Source organism: Catharus ustulatus, chromosome 1 (assembly GCF_009819885.2).
Source record: "Catharus ustulatus isolate bCatUst1 chromosome 1, bCatUst1.pri.v2, whole genome shotgun sequence".
In the NCBI taxonomy this organism is placed as follows: domain Eukaryota; kingdom Metazoa; phylum Chordata; class Aves; order Passeriformes; family Turdidae; genus Catharus; species Catharus ustulatus.
The window spans coordinates 142636095-142661923 of record NC_046221.1 but is presented as its reverse complement, the minus strand read 5'-3'; the positions used below and the strand labels follow the sequence as shown (position 1 = coordinate 142661923).

At 37.4% G+C, this 25829-nt stretch overlaps 1 protein-coding gene across 2 annotated transcripts in view; it reads left to right on the top strand.

Moving 5' to 3' along the window:
- The window catches only part of LOC117009128 (angiopoietin-1), a 153443-nt gene that overhangs the window by 48127 nt on the left and 79487 nt on the right, over window positions 1-25829 (top strand). For both annotated transcript variants that reach the window (XM_033083349.1, XM_042779424.1), the window contains exons 2-3: window positions 22368-22523; window positions 23411-23529. In XM_033083349.1, coding sequence (XP_032939240.1) covers window positions 22368-22523; window positions 23411-23529 — 275 coding nt within the window. The remainder of the gene's footprint in view (window positions 1-22367; window positions 22524-23410; window positions 23530-25829) is intronic.

Here is a 25829-nt window from a genome sequence, read left to right as displayed (position 1 = left end):
TCACAGCATTGAAGTAAACTGGTTTTAAAGGAAACAAGTTAGGGTTTTGCTAAGACAGGGCTAAGAGATTTCTATGCCAAAAGATAATGATGTGCTAAAAGATTGTGCTGAATGCTTTTGCTTAAACATAAGATACATAGTCAGATGGCCACAGAGAAAATGAAAGCTGAAAACAAAGTGTGAGAAGGAAAGAAAATTCTGCGATGTAAATAAGGGAATGCAAACTATGCAGGATTAGTTTCTTCAGAGAGATTGCAAAACAGAACTGAAATCAATGAGGGTGAGTGTATTTTTCAGGCAAATCTCCATAGTCCTGTAAATTGCCATCATCACTTGTTAACAAAATGTGTTGGCAGCTAACAGCACAGGAGAAACAATCTCCATCTTATCCATGCCTACCACCTCTTTCAAATAAACAGTTGTTGAAGATATCTTGAGTGTCCTGAGTTGAATCACACAACTCAAACTCAAGTCTGCCAATGTTGCAGGTATATTTGCAGTCATAGCCTGAGGGCAGGGTTGTAAATGCTCCTAAATCTCCTAAGAAGCTAAATACCAGCTAAGTACAAGCTAAAAGGCTAAGTACCATCACTGTACAGCATCCTATATCCTTTAAGTTTCCTGAAACCTGAAATTTTGGTAAGTGAAGTCAGAAATTTACTGTATTTGGGATCATGTCTTCATAAAAGATATAAAAGGAATGAATAAGCTCATAAGTTGAATGCTATAAATTCCACAATAAAAAACAGATAATGAAGCCAGTAGATAAAACTTTAGTGTTAAATATGAAGACCGTAAAGACAAGAGGAATGAACGACACATTTCAATTTCTGACTTACTCTTGCAACAATTCAGTTGTTGTCAACTTAAGGGATCTGATATGATTGTGGCAGCCCTAAATTTTCAATAATTTTCTTCTGTAGCCTAATAAATATTGTGCCAGTGGATTTTGATTTTTTGAATTGTGCTTGCACTAAAGAAAGAGACCAATGTTTACATTTGCTCTGATAGCTGGAAGAAGTTGATGGGCCTGGGAGTTCCTTCTCACCTGGCATGAAAGAGAGAAGAAATGTCCAGCCCTGCCTTATATCGTGAAGGGAAGGAGAAAGCCAGAAAAGAATAATAGGGGAAGGGGAAAAGAGAAAATTAGAGGAAGTGGAAAGGGGAATGAAAATTTCTACACTTGCTTTAATGACAGGTGATTATCTGACATTTATAAATTACCTTATCTGTTAAACCTATGTGTGTTTTAGAAGGAGGTGATTATATATTTATGGGTTCTTTTGAAACCTGGATGTCCTCAACTTTTTAATACTTCCCCTGATCCTTGACAGCAAATTCACAGAGCTTTGTGGGGCTGTATAACACTTGAGGATGTGTCCTCTATCACCAAATCCTAACAACCATGCTTTAAAGCCTGGATGAGCATATTCCACAGTAATCAAGCTGCCACTACTGAAGGTGAAGTCATTAATTGCATTCTTGAAATGCAATAGTTTGATATTCCTATGTCCCTTGCTCCTTATCTGAATAATGGGAAACAAAAATCCTGTTACACAATGAACAGGAACCATTAGAAAGAAACTAAATGGATTCTCTGGGAAAAAAAGGTTGCTGGTGAAATGTAGACTCTGGTCAGTTTTGCTTCCACAATCATAACCCATGCAGGGAGTCACAAACTGATAATAGTACTTTCAAGTGGACACAATATCAGAAACCACATTATTTGGGAAAAAAGAAAGCCAGAAGTTCTATTTCATTTAAGTGATGACTGATAAAAAGCAGTTCATTTGAAACCTGTTTTTATTGGCTTGTGTCATGCTATTTCTTTCAATTCCACTTCGTCCTAAAAAATATTTTCTTAAAAATAGCTGCTGGCTGTTTTGTAAGTATTAAGCATGTCCTTAGCACAAAGTTGGATGGTTTTGATGAGCATTTTAGGGTTGTTGTGTGTAGACATCCACATGTAAATGAAGAAATCTTATGGCATCCAAGTCCATTACATCCTTAATTTTTGCAAGGATAACTATAGTAATTTCACGACCATAAGGCGCACTGGACTATAAGGCTTACTTTTTTTTGCAGCGAGGAGCCTTGCGGCGCGCAACAAAGTATCGAATTACTGGCAGGTGCTCATTTGCAAACATTTTTTAGAGATCGTGTAGCCTTTAAATGCAGGCCCAGGCGCCCTCCCCGTGCAGTGGGCCCCGGCACTCCCGCCTGCCCCTGGCGCCATCTGGCATGGCTTACGGCTCCCACCACGCGGCCGCGCTGCGTCCCGGCTTCCACCCGGCTGGTGGCGGCAGCGCTTCTCCCCCGCTTTCCCGTGGCAGCAGCCGTGCCGCTTCTCTTGGCTTCCCCGGGGCTGTGCCACTTGTCTCCGCTTTTCTGCGGCGGTGCTGGCAGCCATGCTGCCTCTGGCCGCATCTGGCCGCTTTTCCGAGGTCGGTGCCTGCAGCGGGTAGCGGCTGTAGCAGTCATGCCGCCTCTGGCCACATCTGGCCGCTTTGCTGCAGCCGCAGGGGCTGCGTCTCCGCCGCCCCTGCTTTCCCCCGGCTGGCTGGGCCACGCCGCCGCTGCTCCGATGCCGCCGGCGGGCGGGCTCTGCTCAGGGCTGTTGCAGGCTCACACTTCTCGTCCCCCTGGGCCAGGGCTGCCCAGCTTCTCGTTTCCCCCACGCCCGGGCTGGGGCCAGCACCGCCTGGCTTCTCGTTCCCCCCACCCCCGCACCCTGGAGTGGTGTCGCCCGGCTTCTTGTTCCGCCCGTGCCCGGGCCAGGGCTGGCGGCAACTCCCTCCCTCCCCTCGCGGCTCCTGCCGGCCATGGCCATCCGCTCCTGCCCCCCCTTGCGACTCAGCGCTCCCATGGCACCGCTCTCCCATTGCGGTTCGCACTTCCGGTTTGGTAATTTTCGCAACTTTGTTCATCATATAAGGCACACTGGAATATAAGGCGCACGTCTGGGTTCGGGGGAAAAATTTAGTCAAAAGGGTGCGCCTTGTAGTCGTGAAATTACTGTAATTCTGTCTCTAAAAAACATCACAGGCTGAATGTCAGTGTGTGATAGCTGTCAATTGTAATTGCTTTGGAAGAGTTCTGTCAGAGTTGAATGCAATGCAACCGTTATGCATGTGGAGTGTGACAACTCCTGGAATCAAAGCATTTCAATCCAAAGGTTTATTTATGCAGAAAGTTTGTAGAGAAATTGTCTGAATATTTTTCTACTTTTCAAACAAGAAATCATTGGGAATCTGGTACAGAAACACAGTGTGGGCCTAAACCCCCAATTTAGGAAAATCTGTTGTGTACAGTGAAATTTTAATGGCATGGAGGCACATAAATTTAAGCATTTTACTAATTTACAATGGATTTGGCTGAGATCACCCAATGTGAGAACCCTCAGGTCAGTATGTTTTCACAAGTATATTCAAACACTATCTTCAGAAAATGTGCATACCTATTGCATATCTGAAATCTTAAACTCAGCATGAAGTACAATACCATCCTTTCTATAATTTAACAGCTTAATTTTAAGATAAGTTAAAATCTATATTTATTTGATAATCCCAGCAAAATTCATAAGCAATATTCAGAATAGACGCAAGTTCTCAGCCCTGACACATGTATTGATGGGCTGTCATGCACAGTCATACTTGAGCACTTCCTCTTTACCTTACGAACCTCTGCTCTTCATGGCTAATGATTCTGCTTTAGCCAGTATGGAGAACAGAGGAATAGAAAACACATTTGACCCATCTTAGCCAATATTTCTGTAGACTAAACTCTTACTTTGATGAGGATTTGTAGGCCTGTAATCCTGCAGATTTAGGAAGGAATAGAAGCTCTGTTTCTAGTCTCTCATGTGATGGTGTTTCAAAGAAAATTAAACCAGTTAAATCAGTTTGCTGTAACTGTGTGACAGCTAATTAATGAGGAAATATCTTACAGAGTGAGACACACCTGAACTGCTTTACTGCATTTGTACCCACGAATCATGTTCCTTAGAGTTTAATCTTTTTGTTGTATGAAGAATTCAGCTATTTATCTTTGTTCGAAACCTCTCTTTAGAGATATAAACTTTGGCATCTTTGAGATTCCTGTCATGAAAGACTATTCTTAAAAATATTCCTATACTTCACATCTATAAGAGATACAATCTTGAGACATAATGAATACCTTTTATACTATAGAGGAGTATCTTGGAGGAATAAGACTGAACTTTTTGTAACTTGACAAATACAATCTATAGGAAGGCAAGGTGAATGTTCTGTAGTCAATGCTATGTATACAGTTTAGTTTGGCACTGTTAGTTCTCTGTGCAATTGGCAACATTTGGCTGCAAAGTACATTTTTTTCAGTTTTAGGTTGGCTACTTAACAGTAGTTAGGTTTTCAACCATCATCTCTAAAACCATTAATCAAATTACAGTTCCTGCCATGGCCTATTGGGAAGTATTAGTGAAATGACAGAATTAATGCCATTAATGCAGAATTGTTCTAGTGCCCAGGGTAAAGGAAATAGTAAACCACATTAGTAAAGCTGTACCCTCAACTTGTAAACCTAAAGGAATATCCTTGTAAAAGAGGTGAACTGAGAGGGCTCATACTGGGAAATTTATTTGAGACACTCACATGGTTTCCTTGTTAAGAAAAGTAAAAAAATAGGGAAAAAAAATCTACCTTTATAATGCATGAAGATGTAGTTTAGAGCTGCTCCTCCATCTCTCCCATGGCACTAAGGTATACAATGAACCATCTATGAGATATCTTAAAAGCAGAAATTCCTTCAAGTTAGCAATATTTTTCTGTTTTCCCAGAGTATAAAAGTAAAGAGCTGAATTATGCCAAATAACACAGAATGTCATTATTTTTAGCTCTGATTCAACAGAAGATTTACAGACAGATTAGTGGTCACCAAAGAAGTATTTGCATCTGTTGTTTATGTTATGACATTTGAGATCAAAGTTAGGTTTTAAACTTTAACTTCTGTTTTGCAAGTGGATAATTAAACTGGAAAAAAAAGATGAAGATGTGAGGAGGGGAAAGTGATGGAGTAATTTAAAACACTGAAGACAGTTTTGAAATGAAGAGGATGTGTGGGATGAAGCCCAGAGGTTGGATCCCCCAGCCTTCTGAACACTCTGCTCCTCATTCCCCAGATTAAGTACACATCGTGTGTGTGCCTGTGAATCATCCTGGAGATTGTGGAAACACTCCATGTTTAAACTGAGGCCTGGACTGGCCTCAGGCTTTATTGAATGTCCAGCCTTTGCAGCACCATGTCCAGCGTGCCTAATTCTGTGTAGCCATGGTGATAAAATATTTCTGTGGTTGAACCTAACAAAATTAGTACTGAGTTGCAGTGGCAAAAACAAGTCCAATGAAAACCAACAGTGGAAACTAAGCAAAATAAGGATTTTTTCTGAGGAGATGCTAAGGTTTTTTAAGTAAATAGAAACCTTGAATAGCTGATTTTAAGTAAGTTGTAGGTCTCTTTAAAGAGATAATTGATGTGCATTCCTACAGTCAAAGAAAGAACTACTACCTACCTTGTAAAAGAGTAGATCACCAACAGGCAGAAAACCACCACAAAACCCCTACTTGAGCCACTGTCTTTAATGAGAATGTGATTAGGCCTTTTGTGAAGATAGCTAAGGATGAAAGTTTCTTATGATTAACTGCACAACTCAGAAAATTATAATGGTTAGGACATCCTGTCATAATCTGCTCGCTTGTAAATACCTCACAGGTCAGACAAAGGCGTTTCCATTTATCAGATTTTGGAGATTGATGAAATAATTTACTGGCTTCTGTTCAGTTCATATGGTCTGATCCTGTACTGAGATCCCTGTGAGAGCAGACCATGTCATGGTCACAAATGCTCACAGGTTCACCCATTATACAAATGTACCAGCACAGTCATCTACACACTTGATAATGTTGGTCTATACATGTGTGCAAGGCTGCAGCTGAGAAGTCCTTCAGTCCTTCCTCTTTTTCAAAGAACAGAAGTAATAAATTTAATCAATTGGTCTCTGTCTGAAGTTGCCTGGCTATGGTAAGTGCTGGGCATATGTGTAGACTGGCATTGTCATCTTGACATTATTTATGGCCCTTCTTGGGCACAGTTAAGTGAGAAGAAATTGAACAGAGACAAATTCATTAACTATGAAACCCAAACAGACTTACAGAAATTCTTTCTCTCAGCACTCATTTGCATATTACTGTTGGTATTAATTGGAAAGAGTGTAAATAAGGTAAAAAAGGTCTAAAGAGAAGGTTGACTTTAAGTTGGCATTGTCTTATAAAAATATTTCTAGTCACTGTGTAGACTTAGATTATTACGGAATGTTCTGTTCTTTTAACTGAACATCACATTAGATTTGTCTGGATAAAAATATTTGGATTATTTATTTATGTTGGAAAAACTGTATGAATTTAAATTTAATTTAATGAGCTAACTAACTTGTCCTTTAATGGTATTAAACTTTCATTGAATCTGAGAAGGCAAATGCAATTTTAAACAAAATTAGGAGGATAGTTGAAATATCTAATTTAATGTAATTTTGCAAGTTAGCATAAATAAAGTATAGTTGTCATGGTGTGCCATCAGTTCTGATGTTCTGTTACACACACATTGTTACATACAACCTTAAAAAGGTTTTTCCTTTTTAAGTAAAATGGTCTATTTCTAGCAGAAAGGCTGCCTGTGCTTCGAAATTCAATGTATTTATCTCACAAAATTTTCTGAGTAGAAACCATACTGTCTTATTTTTAAATAACCCTTAACTTCAAAATAATTTAAAATCAAGAGACAATAAAACATCTTTTTTTTGTTTATATCTTTTTTTGCATAAAAATATTCTGGAAGGATATTTATAGCAATTTAAATGTACTCAATTTTTTATTAAATTATCACAGTTAAGTAATAAATCCTAAAGGTGGTCTACAGGGGGAGCTGGAGAGGGGGTCTTCATCAGGAACTGTAGTGATAGGATGAGGAATGGCTTTAAATTGGAGAAGGGGATGGATTAGACTGGACATAAGGAAGAAATTCTTTATTGTGGGGGTGGTGAAGCACTGGAACAGGTTGCCCAGAGAAGATGTGGATTCCCCATCTCTCTAGTTGTTCATGGCCAAGGATGGATGGAGTTCTGAGCAGCCTGGTCTAGTGTGAGGTGTCCCTGCCCATGGCAGCAGGGGTGGAACTAGATGATCTTTAAGATCCCTTTAAACCCAAAACATTCTATGTTTCTAAGATTTGTTTTTAAGCAATCATTTGGCTGAGTTTACCAAAGGGCAACTATTCACAGCATCCCAGGAATTATAACTTGAATAAAACTATTTGGTCATCTATTTCCTTCCTTGAAAGCTCAGGATTATTTCCTAAAGTATATCCCTCCAACTACTAAATCTGCCATAGCTAATTATATACTGTATATTCCATTTTTAGCATTCAGCTCACTCTTCTCAATAAAAGCTTTACAGTTCATGCACAAGTAGAATAGGCTTTAAGCATAAAAGAAATAAAATCAAATACCAATCTGATTAACTTTTCAGGTCTCAGAAAGCCAGTTTATATTAAAAATCCCTCTTTCCACACTGGCTTTTGACCATGTGCTAAAGATGGGGATTATGAAGATCCATTGCAGCAAAGGATTCAAACATTCTTCAGCTGGTTCAGCTGACATGCAGTACAGTGCCAACTCTGCTGTTCATAAACATGTCAATGAAACACATCCACCGCTGAGCTCCTCTTCAAATTTGTGACTGGTCATTTCAGTCGTTTACATGTCACTAAGTTTTCTGAAGCATCTTGACAATAAAAGGGCAGATGGGGCTGGCATTATGTTTTAATCAGGCATGGAAGAGTTCCATTCACATTTATGAAAATATTGTTTATTAACCAATAAAACATAGCACTGAAGTAAAAAACAACTGGTATACAACCTTTTTTCTATCAGCAGTTATGTGACATATAACTGCAGCTTTCTGATTGCAATAGTTCACACGTGTTACCTTCAGAAATGTGGTGCTAACATATTATTTTCAAAAGATATTAGAGCTGTCTTATGAAGTAAAATTACTGGGAAGGCCCATATTTTAGTTTATTTCACAGGTGTTTCAGAGACTTCTTGTCAGACAAGTTAGCAGCCTTGTGGAAAGTTCACAGAAGCCAAAAAGCTGTAAGTTCAAACATCACTTGTTTTTTAGATATTCTTTGTATTTCAATGTACTTTACAGTTAGTTACTAAACAGGGACTCACACTCTTAATTTTAGCAGTGGATGAGTTATCAGTGTGAGCCTCCTTTTTACCTGATAAATTTGTGGACCCATCTGTTGAACACAATCTTTTCTGGCAGGAGAGAAACAGAAGTTACTTTTTAATACTACAAAGTCAACTGTCACATACATGAGTACACTGTCACCACCAGGAAAGTGGGGAATGGATTAAATGCTTGCTTCAACTGTCTCAGGAATAATCAGCTCCAACCACCAGCAATCCAGAATCCACATCTCTTCTGCATAACATAAATAAAATCAGGATTGAGTGCATCACATTCACCTATAACTAGGTGAATCCTGATCTACACTGAATATCTAGGAGGTGACACAGTATTAAAAAGCTAGACTATTTTTCTCTTACATTTTTGTAATATTGAAAAATAAATCTTTTAGGAATTTTGATAGTGCAATTAAAGAGATTTCTTTATACTTCCTACAAAAATCTGCTTTCACTCTTGAAGGCAGGCAGTTCACCAGTGAAAAGCTGTGCTACCATCTTGAGTAGAGAGGGACCTTGAAGTAACAAACACAGATATTAACAAGAGTGTGAAGGAAAGAAATAGAATCACATTTTCTGAACACTTAACTGCATACTTGGAAAAGGGATTTTCATCTAAACAAGAGTTTTGTTGTACATTTTAGATTTTTTAATCTATTTCTTTTTGGGAAGTAGAATAAGTCCTACCTAGAAAAGTCATTCAGATCAGTCAAGCTTTTGCAGTGTTCCAGCTGAGCCTTACTCACAAATGCCACAGATTTGGGGAAGATGCTTTTATGCCATGACCTTCTCTCATGTGGCAGCAGTGGACTGCAGGTCTGCTTGGAATGTCCCCTTTTTTGGGATGCCATGAAAGCAGAGATCTTTCTTCTGCCCAGCTGTGAGAAAACTGCTCTTGAATAGTAAAGATAAGCTTCAAACAAACCCCCAACACCTGACCTTTCAGGAAGTTCAGTTCTCAACTGGAACTCTGCAGCTCATTTTACATAATCCTTTCTGTATTCTTCCTTTAAAGGAAAACATCTTTGTGGTGGCCTTGCAGTCTACTTGCAAAGAAAGAAGTGAAGTCCTGTTTTCCTACTTTTTGTCTTTACACTGACAAAAAGAGCAGTGACACTATTTCCACTGTTATCACACAGAAATCCATTAAACAGTCTACACATTCTGAAGATATTAACACCTCCCCTTCCTTTTTCCTGCTGGGAATTTGTGGTAGCATGGTAATTTATTTCAAGTGGAACAGAAGCATATCTGTTTTAGTTTTCTTTTCATGTCTAGAAGTTAGAAGTTTAGTCCAAATATAATAATGGTTAATAATCCCTATGTCCACACCTGCACTAATGTCAGCAGCATACTTTTCACAAGAAAATAATCTTGAATAGCATGTTAATAGGTTTACAGTAAGGAAAAGCCCCAGTGTTTGGTTTTAGAGCAGATTAGAATTGTAGCCAGCTAATAAAAATTAAAATAAAACCGTTCATATTGGCTTTGGGAAGATTTTTACCTGTTCTGGAGCTGAAAGTCGAAAAGGAAAGCCTCAGAATGAAATCCTGGCCAGTGGGCACCTGCAAAACCTCCTTGACTTTAATATGTCAGAATTCCAGACTTCCTGTGCCATCCCCTCTCCCCCCAAAATCTGTGTCGTAAGCCCACATTATTTGACCTATGGAGATTGAAAACACAGCATTACCTGAATGCAGTGAGTTGGATCCAAATGAGACAGGGATGCACTGGGGAATCAGGAGTTTCCTGACCTGTTGCCCCCAGGTCTCTTCTCTGGTTCAGTTAGCTTTGGCACCCTTGGCCCCCCGCCATCAGATCAAACCTTCTGGCATGACACAGAGTTAACCTGTTCCTATCAGCATCAATACCGGCATGGAAAACCTTTGTCCAAAAAAAGAGAATACCTGTTTCAGAACATTTATTTTTCAGTGTTTTTATGGCTTACATTTAGATTTTCTGTGTCTGGGCACAGGAGTTTGCAGGTGACATTGGAGTTCAAATATACCTGCAGTAACCAACAGAGCTTCTGTGGGTCCTCCAGGAGCAGCAGATATGAATTTGCTAGAGTCATAGTTACAGCATTTCTTGAGTAGCTGACAGGACTTTTTATGTCTTTCCAGTACTGAAGGATTTGCTGTGCTGTAAAGTTTTGAATACAGGGCACAAACATTATTGCCAGCTATTGGGTAGGATGCATAATTATTACCATGATAGCAATCTACAGCTCAGTGAAAAAGCTGCCAAACTTTGCTTGGGATTCATGAACACTTTGTTCTCTACTATTATAGTACAAAGTGTGATAGATATGAGCATTATTGATGTCAATTCCTCGTTCAATCAAATAGCTGTAGTCATGGGAAATGTTATCCTAATTCCTGTATGTTCTGCACATGTGGTTAAAATAATGACTTGAAAGTCTAAATTTATATACAGCAACTACAAAGTCAGTAGAACAGATATTGTTCCTTGCCCATGTGGGACAAGAGCAGTACCACATGGCTATCATTATGAAAATGAGATTGAAGTAAAATCCTGACTTGGAATACTTGAAAGTTTAAGAATATCTATATTTGATTTTGAGCCCTGGTAATTTCTGATTCTGAAGAGTTACAGCATATTTGAGAGGCCTAGGATATTTTCCTTCTATTTAATAGTCCTGTTATTTTGATATGTTGGTTTATTCAATGTATTTTTTATTACATTGTAAATGCTTCTGAGTTATTACTAAACCACCCTTCTGACTGTGGTTTTACTTGGCAAGAAAACATTAGTCTTATTGTTATGCATGACCTACTTGGGATTTATTGTAAAATTAAAGTATTATAGAAGGAAGAACAAGAGAGCAAAACCAGTGATAAATGCTAAGAATTCATGTAATATCTGAGTGAAGTACAGACTTGTAATAACTGGTATGTCTCATCTTTGTATCATGGCTCTGTGTTTTCACTACATTAATCATGCCAGAAGGGTTGTAACTTCATATTTGTGAACTGTGAAGGTCTGTCAGGGCAAGGGCCCGTACATGTTCCTGGATTACAAATCGGAAATGACTGTGATCATTATCACTTTGGGCACAGGGACACTGCCTAGAAATTTGCAAACAAAAGTAGCAACTTAATCAGTGACAGAGTAAGCCTGACAGCTACCCTGCCACTTCGCTGGGAATGCAGCAGCAGCATGGGTGCCAGGACTCTGGATCACCAGAAATATTCATATTTAGATTATCTGAAGGACATATCAAAGACATGTGGACAGTTTCTTGCCACTAAAAAAATTTAAAGCTATTCCTCTTCATTATTAGTGTAATGATTTGAATTTGTATGGAACTAGCATGAGTGTTAATTAATGTCTAATTGTGGCCATTAAGTATAACGTTTGCAAATATATGCTTGGTGGTTTCTGTTTTCCCTTGTAAAACCAGACGTATTTTCAAATTTCTGCGTCCAAACTGCCCATCTCTTTGTCAGACAATCCATTTCTAGTATATGTTGGTTCCTCTATAATTTGCTATGTCTGTACTGCATGAGTGCTCAGGACAGACTTAGTAGTTCATCTATGAATTTATTTGTCCTATCGTTGTTAAGAGCACAATAGAAACTACATCAGCCATAGAAACTACTGACAGTGAGTTAGCAGACCTATAATTGAAGGCTGAAAACTTCCCCACTTCAGTCATGATTCCATGACTTACAAAAGAATGCATCACAATAATATTGTCTTCCAGGAAGAGCTGTGATTATGATAAACTGAAGTAGGAGGGAATATACTTGCCAGGTCCTGGGAAAAAACGGGGGAAAATGCTTCTCCTAAAGTAAGGCTTTAGGACAGAGACTCTTCCATCATTCCTTTTCATTTGTCTCCTCTTTACAGTGACTTAGTGCAGGAATATCTCCAAAGGACTTTTATTTTCAAATTTTCCCTAAATTTAAACACTTGAAATGGCTTTTGTTCTTCAGAGTTACATTAAAATAGAGATCTTCAGTCCAGTTTTCTTGTTATACTGCTGAGTTTGTGCTCAGTGCTGCGCACGGAGCTGTCCTTCTGCTCCTCATTATTGCAATTCCAGTGTGGTTATTCCTTTAGCAGTTTATGGAAACAAAAAGCTTATTCCCACTATATCAGCTCTCTAGAGAAACCTATAGTTCTACATTTTTCATTGAGATTATGGCATTCAAGAAGTAAACTCAGGGCAAGGATTTGATCCCTGTAATCATACCCTGAATCTCACTCCAACAACTGGGGATGAAGGAGATGTATTAGCACACGTTTACTAAAAGGAAAAGTGATTGCTCTCTTTCAAAATCTCAAGAGGAATGTAATGAAAAGAGGGACCAGAATTATCTTAGTAGGCTTTGGCTGCTCTCATATTTCCTATTAAAAAAAGGCCTTATCTTTCTGTACAATTATTAAAGCCATAAAAGGATATACATCTCGAACTATGTAATTTCAGATAAACCAAGGCACTTTTATCTTATTAAGTTTCCTAGTCTTTTCTACAGACTAATTTAAATACATGATATTTCATTATATGGTTTAGGGACTTTCGATCATTTCCAATGCTACTTGTAAAACACTTTTTATAAATTATTTGGTGGAATTAACTCATCCTTATTTTATGTATACATACATGTGTGTGCATATGTAAATATATTGATGTGTACTGAATATGAGACAGTTTCACTCTGAGATTTTTATGTATTTTTTTTATTTTGATGGGAAGGAAGAATTTGTCAAGACTTATATTTATGTATTTTAATACACTGTTTGACATGTATGAAGGCAATCAGATCCATCAGCATGGGAAGAAACTAAATTTTTGAGGCTGCACATATTTTGGCTGCTCATCTCCCTGGTATGCAGTTACACATTTATTATAATGCTGAGAATTGCAGGTATGTCTGGAGGCACTTAGAGATTAATGGATGTATACAGAATTTCAAGAATGGGGAAAAGGTTCTAGAGTTTGTACTAGCAGTTAACTTTTTCATAGTGCTGTGGGAAATTTAAGTGCTTAGTTTACTACTACAGGTATTTATGGAAATTTCATTTATTTGCATTTCTTAAATGTATTTCTTAAAATTATAAAGTGATTCCAGCAGAGATGTATCAATTTTTTAATGCCCGTATTAAAACTAAGGTAAACATTGCCACATATCTAGAACATCTATCCTATCATTAAAGTGCTTGTGCCCAGATTACTGTAGAAAAGTTGAGAACCATAAATACAAGCAAAAATCTATAGGAAACAAATGAACATTCCTGCCTACATAGATAAACCCATAATTTAAAAGATATTATGTATACACTCATGTAAATCTATGCACATAATACTCTGTGTGAGAATATGTAAACTCTTGACTAGATATTAATTCCTTATTGACTGAAGAAGTTCAGCAGATTTCAGGTTTCGGCCTCCCTGGGCTCTGCAGGAGAATGGATTTTACAGTACACAGAGGTTTTGCTCTTTTCTGTGTTAAGTACCAATGGACAGGATCATCTTTCTTCAATATCAACTCGAATCATGGTGTTGAAGCCAAATGCTTCAAGACATAAAGCATAACAAAATAATACTTGCCACTATTAGACAAGGGAAGGGAGAAGCAAAGGACAGGGTTCTTGATTAAAATATTCATATTCTTTGTAGTCGAGATAGGATTTTTAGAAACATTTTTTGCTAAATAAGATATGTTGAGGTGAGGAGTCTCATACCTTGTCCATTCAGCTGCTCTAGTTTGTCAGAAGTTCCATCGAGTCAGAAGATGGTAGTGGGATTCTCTGCTCTCAAGCAGACCATGAATCATTTTGTTCATGCATATTTGTTCTGCTTCTATTTTTCCATGTGTTTTGAGTTAAAGTTAGCTGCATAAATACTAACTGTGGACACACAGTGTTCCTGCACTTTATCAGGTTGTTTTTTTTAAAGCAGAACCTTACCATGATTCAGTCCTTACCAGGTGCCTATAAGACATCATAGGACAGGGAATGCAGAAGGAGATTTACATTTTCCATAGCAATCAAAATTGAGGTAGCTTTCATTACTCCCTATCACCTAGGAAAAGATCTGACATAGGCTTCAGTTCTCCTCACCAGTAGGTGATTTATGATAGAAGCACACACACAGAGGATGTGAAAATGTAGTGTGCAGATCATGAGTTCTGGTTAATGTTATAAGATTGATGGGATGCCTAGAGTGGATGTTTTGTCTATCTCTCTGGGATGAAGGTAGAAATAAATATTAGCCTGGAAGAGTGAGGAAGTTGTTTCATGGACCAGGAGATGCTCTTGAATTCCTGCAGGGCCAAGTGTACTGAAATTGCAGTGTATTCAGTGGTTTCAGTGCATCTAAACTTATGATTTATGCCATCTAAACTTCCAATTTAAGCTTTCAAAAAGGATTAAAATTGAGACTTCTCTGACAGTTGATATAATGTACTGGGTCTTTAGCTGACTTTGAAACTTCATGTCAGGTTAATGACAGACAGAATGGTAATCTGCAACCTGCACTGGGAAGAGAGAAAAATGATAATAAAAAAGAATTTGTGATCTTTTCATCAGGAAAGTCCTAAGACAGAACTGAAGAGAAGGTAGAGCGCATGGCGATGAATAAAGAGATTTGGCTTCTGTGAGATATATATATATATGGAAGTGTACATATACATAATATGAAATAAACTTGTTGAAAGACTAAAGCATAAAACCATTTAGTCTTAATTTCACAACCTTTCTCAGAAAAGTGTGCCCATATGTCATAGTGATGAGTGTCAGAAACCAAGCAGAATTAAAAATAGATTAAGTAGTACAATGTTAAATCATTATACTATCTCCTAGAACACATATAGATTCCAAACTATATTCCAGCTTCTCAGAATCATTGAAAGTTTAGATATAAGTTGGCAGAGCAATAAAGCAACCAGAACTCTTTATGCAGTTTAAGATTATGCTTTTCAAGAACCATACGCAATGCGGTAAGGTGATATTTCAGTGAACTAATTTAAATTATATGTGCATAAGCTATGGATGAGCCAAAAGGTGCTTAAATATTCTTCTACATAGAAGTTGTTCAAAATCAGTGTTTCTGAAAAGCAGACCTCACCAAAAGTATATTTTCTAAAGAAAGCGAATTAGTTCTAGACTTTAATGGAAATTTTTTTTTTTTAGTTTTTTTAAAGTCATGGATGTTAATGTGTTTAGGGTGCTATGACAGATGTTTCGTTTTTCATAACTATGTCTTTCTTTTCATAACTATGTCTTCCCAGTGTATATTGAGGATGGTTCATATTTTCAGTCAACTGTAAAACCAAATGAATTTAGTTTATAGAATTAAGTGGTTTAGAAAACGATCAAGAAAGAAAAATATCATTCACACAGTAACAAAATTTATGAATGTTAACATTCAACAAGATAATTCTTTGAACGAGAAATATTACTAATCAGTAGAAATGAGAACATATTGTTATGATTAAATGTTATCAGAAGCATCTTTGTGGGACCCATTTAATCATGCTTGATGTGATTCTCAGTTATGCTGCTTATTGGTCTATTAAGCCTTTAGGTTAAAAAATAAATTGTATGAACTAATGGTCATACAAAAATAATTGAAATTTATTCCTGAATGTTTTGCATGCTTTTGTAGAAGAGATAATTAGTGGCATTTCAAGTGACAAATTTTCATTCATATAGATTTTTGCGTTTCTGGTCTAGAAATGGCTAAGCTTTTGGAGTGACATAAAACTTCAAAAACAAATTGGAAATATTTCTTGCCATGTATTTTATAAGGGGATAAAATCCATATTTGAATACTGTGTCATTGGGTAAACCTAGCTGGGGATGTCTTTCAATATCTTGAAACAAAGAACCATATATTATCCATATCTTGTATTTCTATTAATAATAAAGTACAGTAATTTTTTGATATCATTATGTGTGGCTTACTTTTCTTGGTTTGTTTTTTTGTTTTTTTATTGGGTTGGTTTTGGTTTTTTAAATTTTTGTGGCTTTAATTCAGAAGACTCCTCTGTTTTCTTGATTCCTTCAAAAAGTCTCATTAGGAGATGGGTCTTCTAATCCTCTTTCAGTTCAAGGGAGATTTTACTATAGAGTTTGATTCCAAATATTGAGCCTGCGAGCTTAGGTCTGAAGCATAACCTATGATTATGAAATCAATGTAAATAGAAAGAGATATAAAATGACATAATTTGTCTGATCTTTACCTGAAGTATTCTCCACAGCAATGGGCTTTTCACAGTTTGCTCACAGAAGAATCTCTACCAGTATTTTATTACCTGTACTCTTAGAAAACTTTTCACCTAATGTGTAAAAAATTAGCTTAATGAATGTGGGAAACAGGTTATTCACTTTCCCTTTGCATTTTTGTGTTAGCCCAGTAAGTTATACTTTTGTTAGCCTTCCTATCAAGTAAGCATTTCTAAGTCTTTCAATTTTTTATATTTATGACAACTCTTTGTTTTCTGTACACTTTTTTCAAATAATGTACATCTTTCTTGAATTGCAACACACAGAACTGAAAACAAAACTGCTGCAGACACTATACTGATGCTGAATGCAGCAGAAAGATTACTTCATAGGTTTTGGAATAATCTCATACATGTATTATCCCTGACTTCTTCTGACAAAATGTTGTCTGGTTGTTATCTGAAGAGGAAAACCTGTTTGATTTGGGGTTTTGGTCTGGTTTTTTTTTAGCTAGCTGAAAGATTCTTCAACATTTATAGCATACTTTTATTTCACTGAAGGTTTCTATAAACCCAAGCTCAGCCTCCATGAGGACAAGTGTCATTAGTGTATTGGAAACCAACCAGACAAGAAATCTCAGTATCACTCAACTGGGCTGAATCAAACAATGTTCAGTCATTGTGTGAGGAGAATGCAGCTGTGGTTTCACTGGTCACAGTGGGATTGCATCTATTGAGTTATGACTTATAGCCAGACTGTAAACATATGATATGCCAAAGATTCAGACATTCAAGGAATCAAGGATTTAAGGAAAAGTATCATTTGTGTTGGGGACATTTGGTTTGGAAAAAAATCAGTCAATGTTTCAGTTCAGAAACGAACATACATTCCCTGCAAGTCATTGTTTGTTTCTCCGTCAGGAACAGAATTTGGAAAACCATATTATTGTGACTGGGTGTTGAGATATAAAAAGTATCTAAGCAAGTCAAAATGATGAGTTGCAATATTACAGAAACATGAAAATGCAAAACCAAGTACAGAATAATTGTGAAGTATCATGCTAATATTTACTTTTATTAATGTGCAACTGAAAAACTAACAGGCTTATTTTATTTTCTTGTTGCTTTAAGGCTAGAAGTCTGGGTATATTGAATTAAAAAAACAAAAAACCCAAAAAACCAAGAAATACAGTTTTTACAGCCAGCTTTCCTCAGAAGTGTTTGTTTGACTACATATGGAGTTAGAATTGAAACCCAAAATTAAATTTCATAAACAATGTATTTCATAGCCAGTATATTTCATAACCAATGATTCTGGGAAAGCCCCATATACCACAGATCCCAACATGCAGTTCTAGGAGTCCGATTTGTGCAGCAGTCACTTAAAGTTTTCACTTCAGCGTGCAAGGTTGTTTTCATAAATTTACTGAAGTTATCCATATGATTCTGTATCATCATAATGTAGATATTCAGGTAAGGTTGTTTCAAAAGTGGTATAGATTAGAGTTTTAACATTTATGCGTTATTCATTGCCTTTATGTGCCATCCATGTTCACCGTCCTTGATTCCCAGTAATCATATACCGACAGAAATTGTGCAAGCATTGTTGTTTTCTACTCATTGGAGTTGTAGTACATGAGGGTTGTATCATTGTAAATTTACCATTTTATCAATTTTCCTCATTGAATAGAACATATTTTTAAATAAATGAAATATTGGGTTTTTGAATACACAAATAAAATAACTTTTCTCAGTGATAAATTCTTTCCTAACCCCTTTCTGCTTCTTCAAAACTCAAAGAAATCCCCACTTATTCCACTAAGGCTGTTTGTGTATTTATAAAACACAAATCACATCAAATTGCATTTTTCTATCTCACTCCCTGAGGCAGTTTGTCACTGTGGGGAGGTATGACCTTTCCTCAAACAGAAAAATAAAAAACAAAAAGAATTGAACTTTCATTGGTTGGGTTGTGGTGTAGCATTACTAGTATTTATTCATGTTTGCAAGGCATGACAACACAAAATCACTCTCACAAAATAACACTGGTCATTGTCTTTCTATATTCTAAGTGTTGTGAAGTCTGTGGTAGGAGGAGAACAGTCTATTGTTTGTTACTACAACTTGTAGTCTTGTTGTAAGGTACTATATTAAAACGTCTTCTGTATATCACACCAATTCTTAACATATTATTGTCACTTGGGACCAACACTATCTCATCAAAATAAAAGTTCTTATTTTATTTATAAACCATCTGCCACAAACACTTATCTTTACATAGACCCTAAATTACAGTTTCCATTTTAATAGCTCTTTTAGTGTTTGGGTGGTTTCTATGAAGGTTGTTCAATAGACATTTTCCAGAAAAGGCTAGATACTTTTAATAAATAATCCTCTGGAATGTTTATTAACCAATAACACTGAACCTTCTGACAGTTTTATTTCTGAGAATGTTACAATGTTCTTATGCATCCCAATGGTAATTCAGCATTACCCACAACTCCTCTGCAATGTAATGAGTCTTACTGAAAGCAGATGCAGCCAAATTAATAACAAGGACATCAATTTACTGTGGAAACCCATATAGTTGGAGGGGTGGGATGAGAGGAAAAGAATGCAGAATATAATTCTGTTTCACTTTTGCAAAGAAAGTAGCTGAAATAAGTAGATACAGTAATTTAAGGACTTGTTAATTCAGAGTCTCCAGGGAATTGAATTTAACTTGATTATAGGATGAAGGAGTTCTAGAAAATTACTTAAACCTCTAAATGTTCTTTAATTCGCTTCTGCGAATAGGTTTCCATGTGTCAAATCTTCTGTGAGGCCACCCTGCAAGGATCCTTTTATCACCTAGTAAATAGATGCTATTGATCCTTACTAACCACAAAGAAAGCTCAGTTCATATGCTTAATACATGACCTCCAGAGAAGGGAAGACTTCAGATGAAATTCCATGCTTGGTCATAATGAACCTGGTAAATTGTTGGCTTCCTGCAATAAAAATAATAGGTGAAATCTTGGCTTATTGGAGCCAATGGGAATTTTGGCATTGATTTTAGCAGGGCCAGTATTGCAACCAATAAATCTACCAAGCAAAATAAAAGAAGTAGGTGAAGGGAGGAAGGAAGGGGAATTAATGTAACAAAACCCCTATATTGTTTCAGTCCTTGTTCAACCCTCCTTTGCCTGAGTGAACAGCTCTTGATACTCCAGAGATGTGCTCACAGAAACTATTGTGGTGGTATTCTGAACACCAAATATTTACAAAAGCATTTAATGAGTAATTCTGAAACAGGAAAGTCAGCTTTGTTGTTATAATGAGTCAGTCTCTCATTCAATCTGAGGCTGTCCAAGGGGTGAGTAACCAAGGGCAATTGCCAAAGACTGGATACCATGGGGACAGTGTTAGACAGGAGTAATTAAAAGTATGAGTTATACAAAATGCATCAACCTATGGTTGTGTTCTTGCTAGTCAAAACTTCTGTAGCTCCACACAGACGCAATCATAATCACGATGCTCTCTGTAATGTGACTAAAGTAACAGGCAAAGAAAATTACTTAGAAATATTCATTTCTTTTTATATTTATATCCCTATCTGTGGGCATTTTATTTATATGTGAAAACATGTAACTTCTGATTTCTGATGCGTAATAAATGCAGTTACCATTTTTGCAGGGGCTTTCAGAGGCATCCATTGCACATACATTCCTCATGTACAGCAAGACAGTTTCAGAAAGCTCCAGGCTAGCAAATCAATCACTGCACAGCTAGAGCACAGACATGCTGTGCTCCTATCTGCAAATGAAAGACATTGCAAGTAAGGAAATGTTGTGTTGGTAACCTCCCTTGAGCAGCACCGTGATTGGAGAACCCTGTGCTTCATTAGGAAGCAAAATTTATCAGAGAAATTGAACTTCTTGTTCACATGTTCCAGAATCAGTCTCCATATTCTGGGCCTGAAAATGGGAAAGGACAATCACTCAGTTTATGGGGCTCATTCACAAGGCCTACCTGCAATTAAGAGAAGGTTTGGGGGAAAAAAACAAAACTGCTTAGAAAAACAAGAAGCAAAGGGTGACTAAAATATCTTACGGGAAAGAGTTATACAGGCAAAATGCTTCTGAAAATAAAATAATGTTATAGAAATGCAATGGATCAGTAAACTCTCCCTTGAACCAACTTAATATCTGTAAAATGTCTCACAGTAATAAACTAAATCAAAGCATTAAACTTACACTGGGAGTGCAAAATGGTGACATCCATTGTACTTTGCAATACAGTTTTCTTTTGCTGTTAAATCTCATTTAAATACTTAACAAAGTATTCAAAAATAAATTTTACCAACCCCTTGAAACACTGGTTTTCAGCTCAGAGTGGTTACCTGACAATTCAAGCAAACTTTTTTTTCTGAAACTGTAGGACATTCACTTTAGTTTTGACTATGGTGGTTATTGTTTCTTCAGACTGGGATAAAAATAAAATAAAACATCAACAACTGTCTTATGCAGAAAATAGTGTACATCATGGCCATGTCCTTGTTCTGTAACAATGTTCATAAAACTAGTAGGTGCATGTAAAGTTTTAATAAATATTTTGTGAGCTCAACAGAAGTGATTCATCAGAATATCTAAGAGCTGTGGCTTCTAGACACAGATAAACCTATAGGAAATATGAAAGCAGCCATTCTTATAAATTACATTCCATGTCTGACTACCACTCCTTTTTGCAATATTTAAAACAACTCCACCTGGTTCTTACTATTTAGTTGTGCACCCTACCTGTCACAGTGAAATATGCTTACTGCTACAGAAGCAGGTCCAATGTATTAGGTTAAACAGTGTTAGGTTAAGTAGTTGTTGCTTAGGTCTGAAACCAGCTAACCATAAAGAACATCAGTCTCAAAATATAAACTAAGGACTAAATCTTCACTGGGTCTGAACCAGCTGGACTCCAACTGGTTATTTTAGTGGAAGTGATTGAAAACTATGTTCCAGGCCACCTGTCTTTATGTTAAAGCTTTATGGAGGATATCAAGCCAGCATATTACTTATATAAGTAAGAAACAATCTCAGCATGCTGTAGATGAGCCCTGGGTTTATGGCCTGTGGTGGCAGGACACTGTCAGCTAGAAGGGAACAATTCTGCCTACAGAAACTAAAACAAACTGTAAGGAAAAGCGTCCCTCTCTAGAGTACTCAATTTATTTAGAGGGTCCTAGTTCAGATTCTATTCAACAATTTGCCAAGTCAAACCAAATATCAAGACCGAAAAAGCAAAGGAGCAAACCAGCTTTCTATGCTTTTTGGAAACAACTTCCTTCCTTTATGACCTTGACAGTGTCACCATTCCTTTACAAATTTTTTGTCTCAATTAAACTAAGTTGTGTCTATTGCTGAGTTTGTGAAAAATCTTTCTGGGGATTCACCCAAATAAAAAATCATATTCCTGACTGACTGAATGATAGACATATAAACCATGGATGTAGGATATGGTAGGATCTCTTCCATGAAAGACTCACATGTAAGTTGTGATGTACAAATACAATTTAATGTTTTCCTCTGTTTTGCTTTGCTCTTTTAGGGTTTCATTTTGAAGCTGCCATAATATCTCCATAACAAATGTTCACTGCAGCCTTGACACAGATAAGGCAGGGCCTGCTCCAGCTCATGCCAATAGACCATGATATTTGGAAAATCTTGGGACTCTGTATGAAAGGGGAAGATATTCAGATCCCTACCCCAATAGTCATATGGTCAACTGAGACTTGGGATCCCCCTGAAAATATTTAAATTTCTGCTTTTGACAAGAATGCCAGCTATGCCCTTTTACGTCATCTAAATACCTAAACAGGTAAAAATACTACAGCTACAACCTTTTCTCTTTTACAGCTTGAGAACTACATTGTGGAAAACATGAAATCAGAGATGGTGCAGCTGCAGCAGAATGCTGTGCAGAACCACACTGCCACCATGCTCGAGATAGGGACCAGCCTCCTCAGCCAGACAGCAGAGCAGACAAGAAAACTCACGGATGTTGAAACCCAGGTATGTTCCCAGCGTTTTCAAAAAGCTGTTAATTGCAGAGAACATTTCCCAAACTCTTTCCTTTCTAATGCATTACCACACAAAACATTTCAGCACAGGGGTCCAGGAAACACACTTTGCTTCTTGGTAATAGCAGCACTGATGATTGACCCTTGTTATGTGTCTTTCTTTTGATTTCATTTGGTTCGTTATTTGCTTTTTTGTCTGTAACAAAGGTAGGACTGCCCAGGAAACTAGACCAGCATTTGACTTTCTATAAACAACTACCTATTGTCAATGATGCAAGTGTCAGGCTAAATAATGAGTAAGAGGTTAACCATAGCTTTTGATCTTCATTGTTGTTGCTGTATATCAATCATTTCCCAATTTTTAAAGCTCTGTTAGGACAACAAAAAAGGACAAATCATAGATTGCTCTGCAAATGTCAATGATTTCAAACAAAAATAAGCCACTGAACTGCCAACACCACAAAAGAGAATGCAGGGGAAAGCTAAAGTAGGAGGTCTATTTACAAAATAGCAGATGCAACACATTGACTTCATTCCAAGTACTATTGCACTTTTCTGGTTTATGCATGCTTTGTAAGAATGCATGTTTGAGGCATGTCTCTTGTTCTTTCCATTGAAATGAAGCTTATTTGGCAGTCACCTTGCCTTTTTCTGCTGATCTACTACTATGCTACAGTAACAGAGTGCCAGAATATCAGCTGGTACTTATCAGTGTGGCTTGATTGAGTTCATCTGCACCAGCTGAGCAGCCGAGGTTAAAAAAGGATTTAGAAACACATTTTAGACAAATCATCAAATCAGAATGAAATGATTATATTATGCTGCTAAAACAAAATATCCAGGACAATATAAATATTAATGTTTTTCATTTTCCTTAAGGTGCTAAATCAAACATCCAGACTCGAAATTCAGCTACTGGAAAATTCACTGTCAACGTACAAACTAGAAAAACAGCTGCTACAACAGACACATGAAATTCTAAAAATTCATGAGAAAAAAGGTAAGAGTGAGTAGTTGGTGTCTTTCTCTGTTCATTACAAAGTGGCCTGTGTACACTTTGTTTTAAGCCACTGATGAAAGGAGCAAATATGGTAAGTGGACAGCATAGGTAATATTTATGTAGTCACTAAAATACCAGGGGTGTGAACTTACACTATATTATGTCCTGTATGATAAATGTAAACTGATTTTTGCTACTTTTTGCATTCACTGTAAATTTACTTCTTACTTGTTTCATTACAACTTAGTCATATGACCACGGTTCCTGCAATCTAGAAGGATTGAGATAACTTTTAAGTGTTTTCAAGAAGAAAAATATTAATATTAAATGATGAGATTTTCAACTACCTTAAAGTGCATCAGAAACAGAAAACCTTCATTATTTCATCTTTCTAATTTTAATAGATTCACAGTTAAGACACATAGAAAGATCTTTTTTTGTACTAAATTATCTATAGCAAATTGTAAGCATGCTCTATTTTAAGAAGTCAATGGTAAACATTTGGGGTTTATGTTTAAGCTGATGAAAAAACATTTAGCAACACAACTTTTTCAGCAGTAAATTGAGTTAGGAAGCAGTTCCAGTGTTCCCTTTCTGTCACAGAGAACTCAGCACGTGAAGTCACTAGGCTTAGCAATTTAGTATGTCAGAGAGCATGTGTGGTGAGCTGACCTTGTCTGGGATGCCAGACGCCCACCCAGACACTCTCTCTCCCCCTCATCATCAGAGCAGGGGGAAATATGATGAAAAACTCGTGGTTGAGATAAAGACAGGGAGATCACTCATCAGTTACTGTCATGGGCAAAACAGCCTTATTTACTACCAATTAATAACAGTGTAGGATGGTGAGAAACAGAAACAAACCCCAAAAGACCTTTCACCTCTACTCCACTTCTTCCCAGGGTCAGCTTCACTCCTGATTCTTCTATGTGCCCCCTGAGCAGAGGGATGAGGAACTGGGGCTGTTGACAGTGCACAACACTTTGCCTTGCCTTCTTCCTCATGTTTTTTCCATTCTCTAGCTTGGTTCTTTCCCACAGCTTGAGTACTTCAGGGTAAGAATGCTCCATGGGCTCTCCACATAGATATGTCTTCCTTCCAGACATACCTGCTCCAGTACAGGGTCCTCCATGGGAAATATCTGCTCCACCATGGCCTCTGCCACAGGCTGCAGGGTTGTGCCTCCTTCCTTCCCCTTCTCTGACTTGCTGTCTGCAGCATTGTTTCTCTCCCCTTTTCCCTCACTGCTCACACTGTACAGCTGACTGGAACCAGCTGTGCCCAGCATGGGGCAACTCTGGCCTTTCCTCACAGCAGCTGCACCTGGGCACTGGCACCCAGGACAGTGGGAAAAGCTGCTCCCCTTCCAACTGCTCTGCACCATCCAATGCACTGTGCCTCTGGAATGCACAGGTGTGAGCAGGGAGGGCAGGGAGAGCTCTGACTCCTCAGCCTTACTCTCAGCTCCCTTCTGGAAAGAAAGCAGTGAGGTCAGTCTAGGACTAAGGTTTCTTTTTCCTCTGTCTACATTTGATATTGAAATGAGGCAAACAGCTTTTAAGACAAGGCAGACACTGAAGCATGGGATACAAGCTGCAGAGGATTCTTTTAACTGAGATCAGCCAGTCTTCCAAAGAGAGCAGTGTGGCCCCATGCTGCTGGACAGGAATTGGCAGCTGAGGCAAAAAACCTTGCCCAGGGTTATGCATAAGGCAGACTAGCACCATGGTGGGGAAGAGGCTGCAGGGTAAAGAAGGCAAAATACAAGTAATTATAAAATAGGAAATATTGTTACAAAGTAGTGCGTTTGTTAAATGTGCCTAGTTGCAAAGCTGGTTGAATAATAGGTCATTATTGCTACTGATTATGAAAAGAATGTGTTTAATCAAAAAGCTGTTTGTAACCAGCAGCATTTGTTATTCTGAAGAAATTCTATGACATTGAAAACTATTGAACTCCACAGATGTCCCTTAACCAAATAGAAATGTGAATAAATTAGTATGGATTAATTTTGTCTTCAGCAATCTCAAAAACAGGTAATTCACCTAAACTGCTTGTGTGGGCTCTCCCTGTAATCCAGAAGATTGGTATGGGCAGGGGCAGTTAATTCTACATATTTTACAAATTTATTTCAAAATTGACTTATTCAAGCATTACTTAAGTACAAATATAAGTACTTGTACTTTTATTTGCGCAATATGGTTAGCAACAAAATTTTGTTGGCTGCTTAAGAGACTGAATTTTGCATACTTAATCATCTGGATTTGTTTATTTATTTACCTTAGGAATGAATCAGAG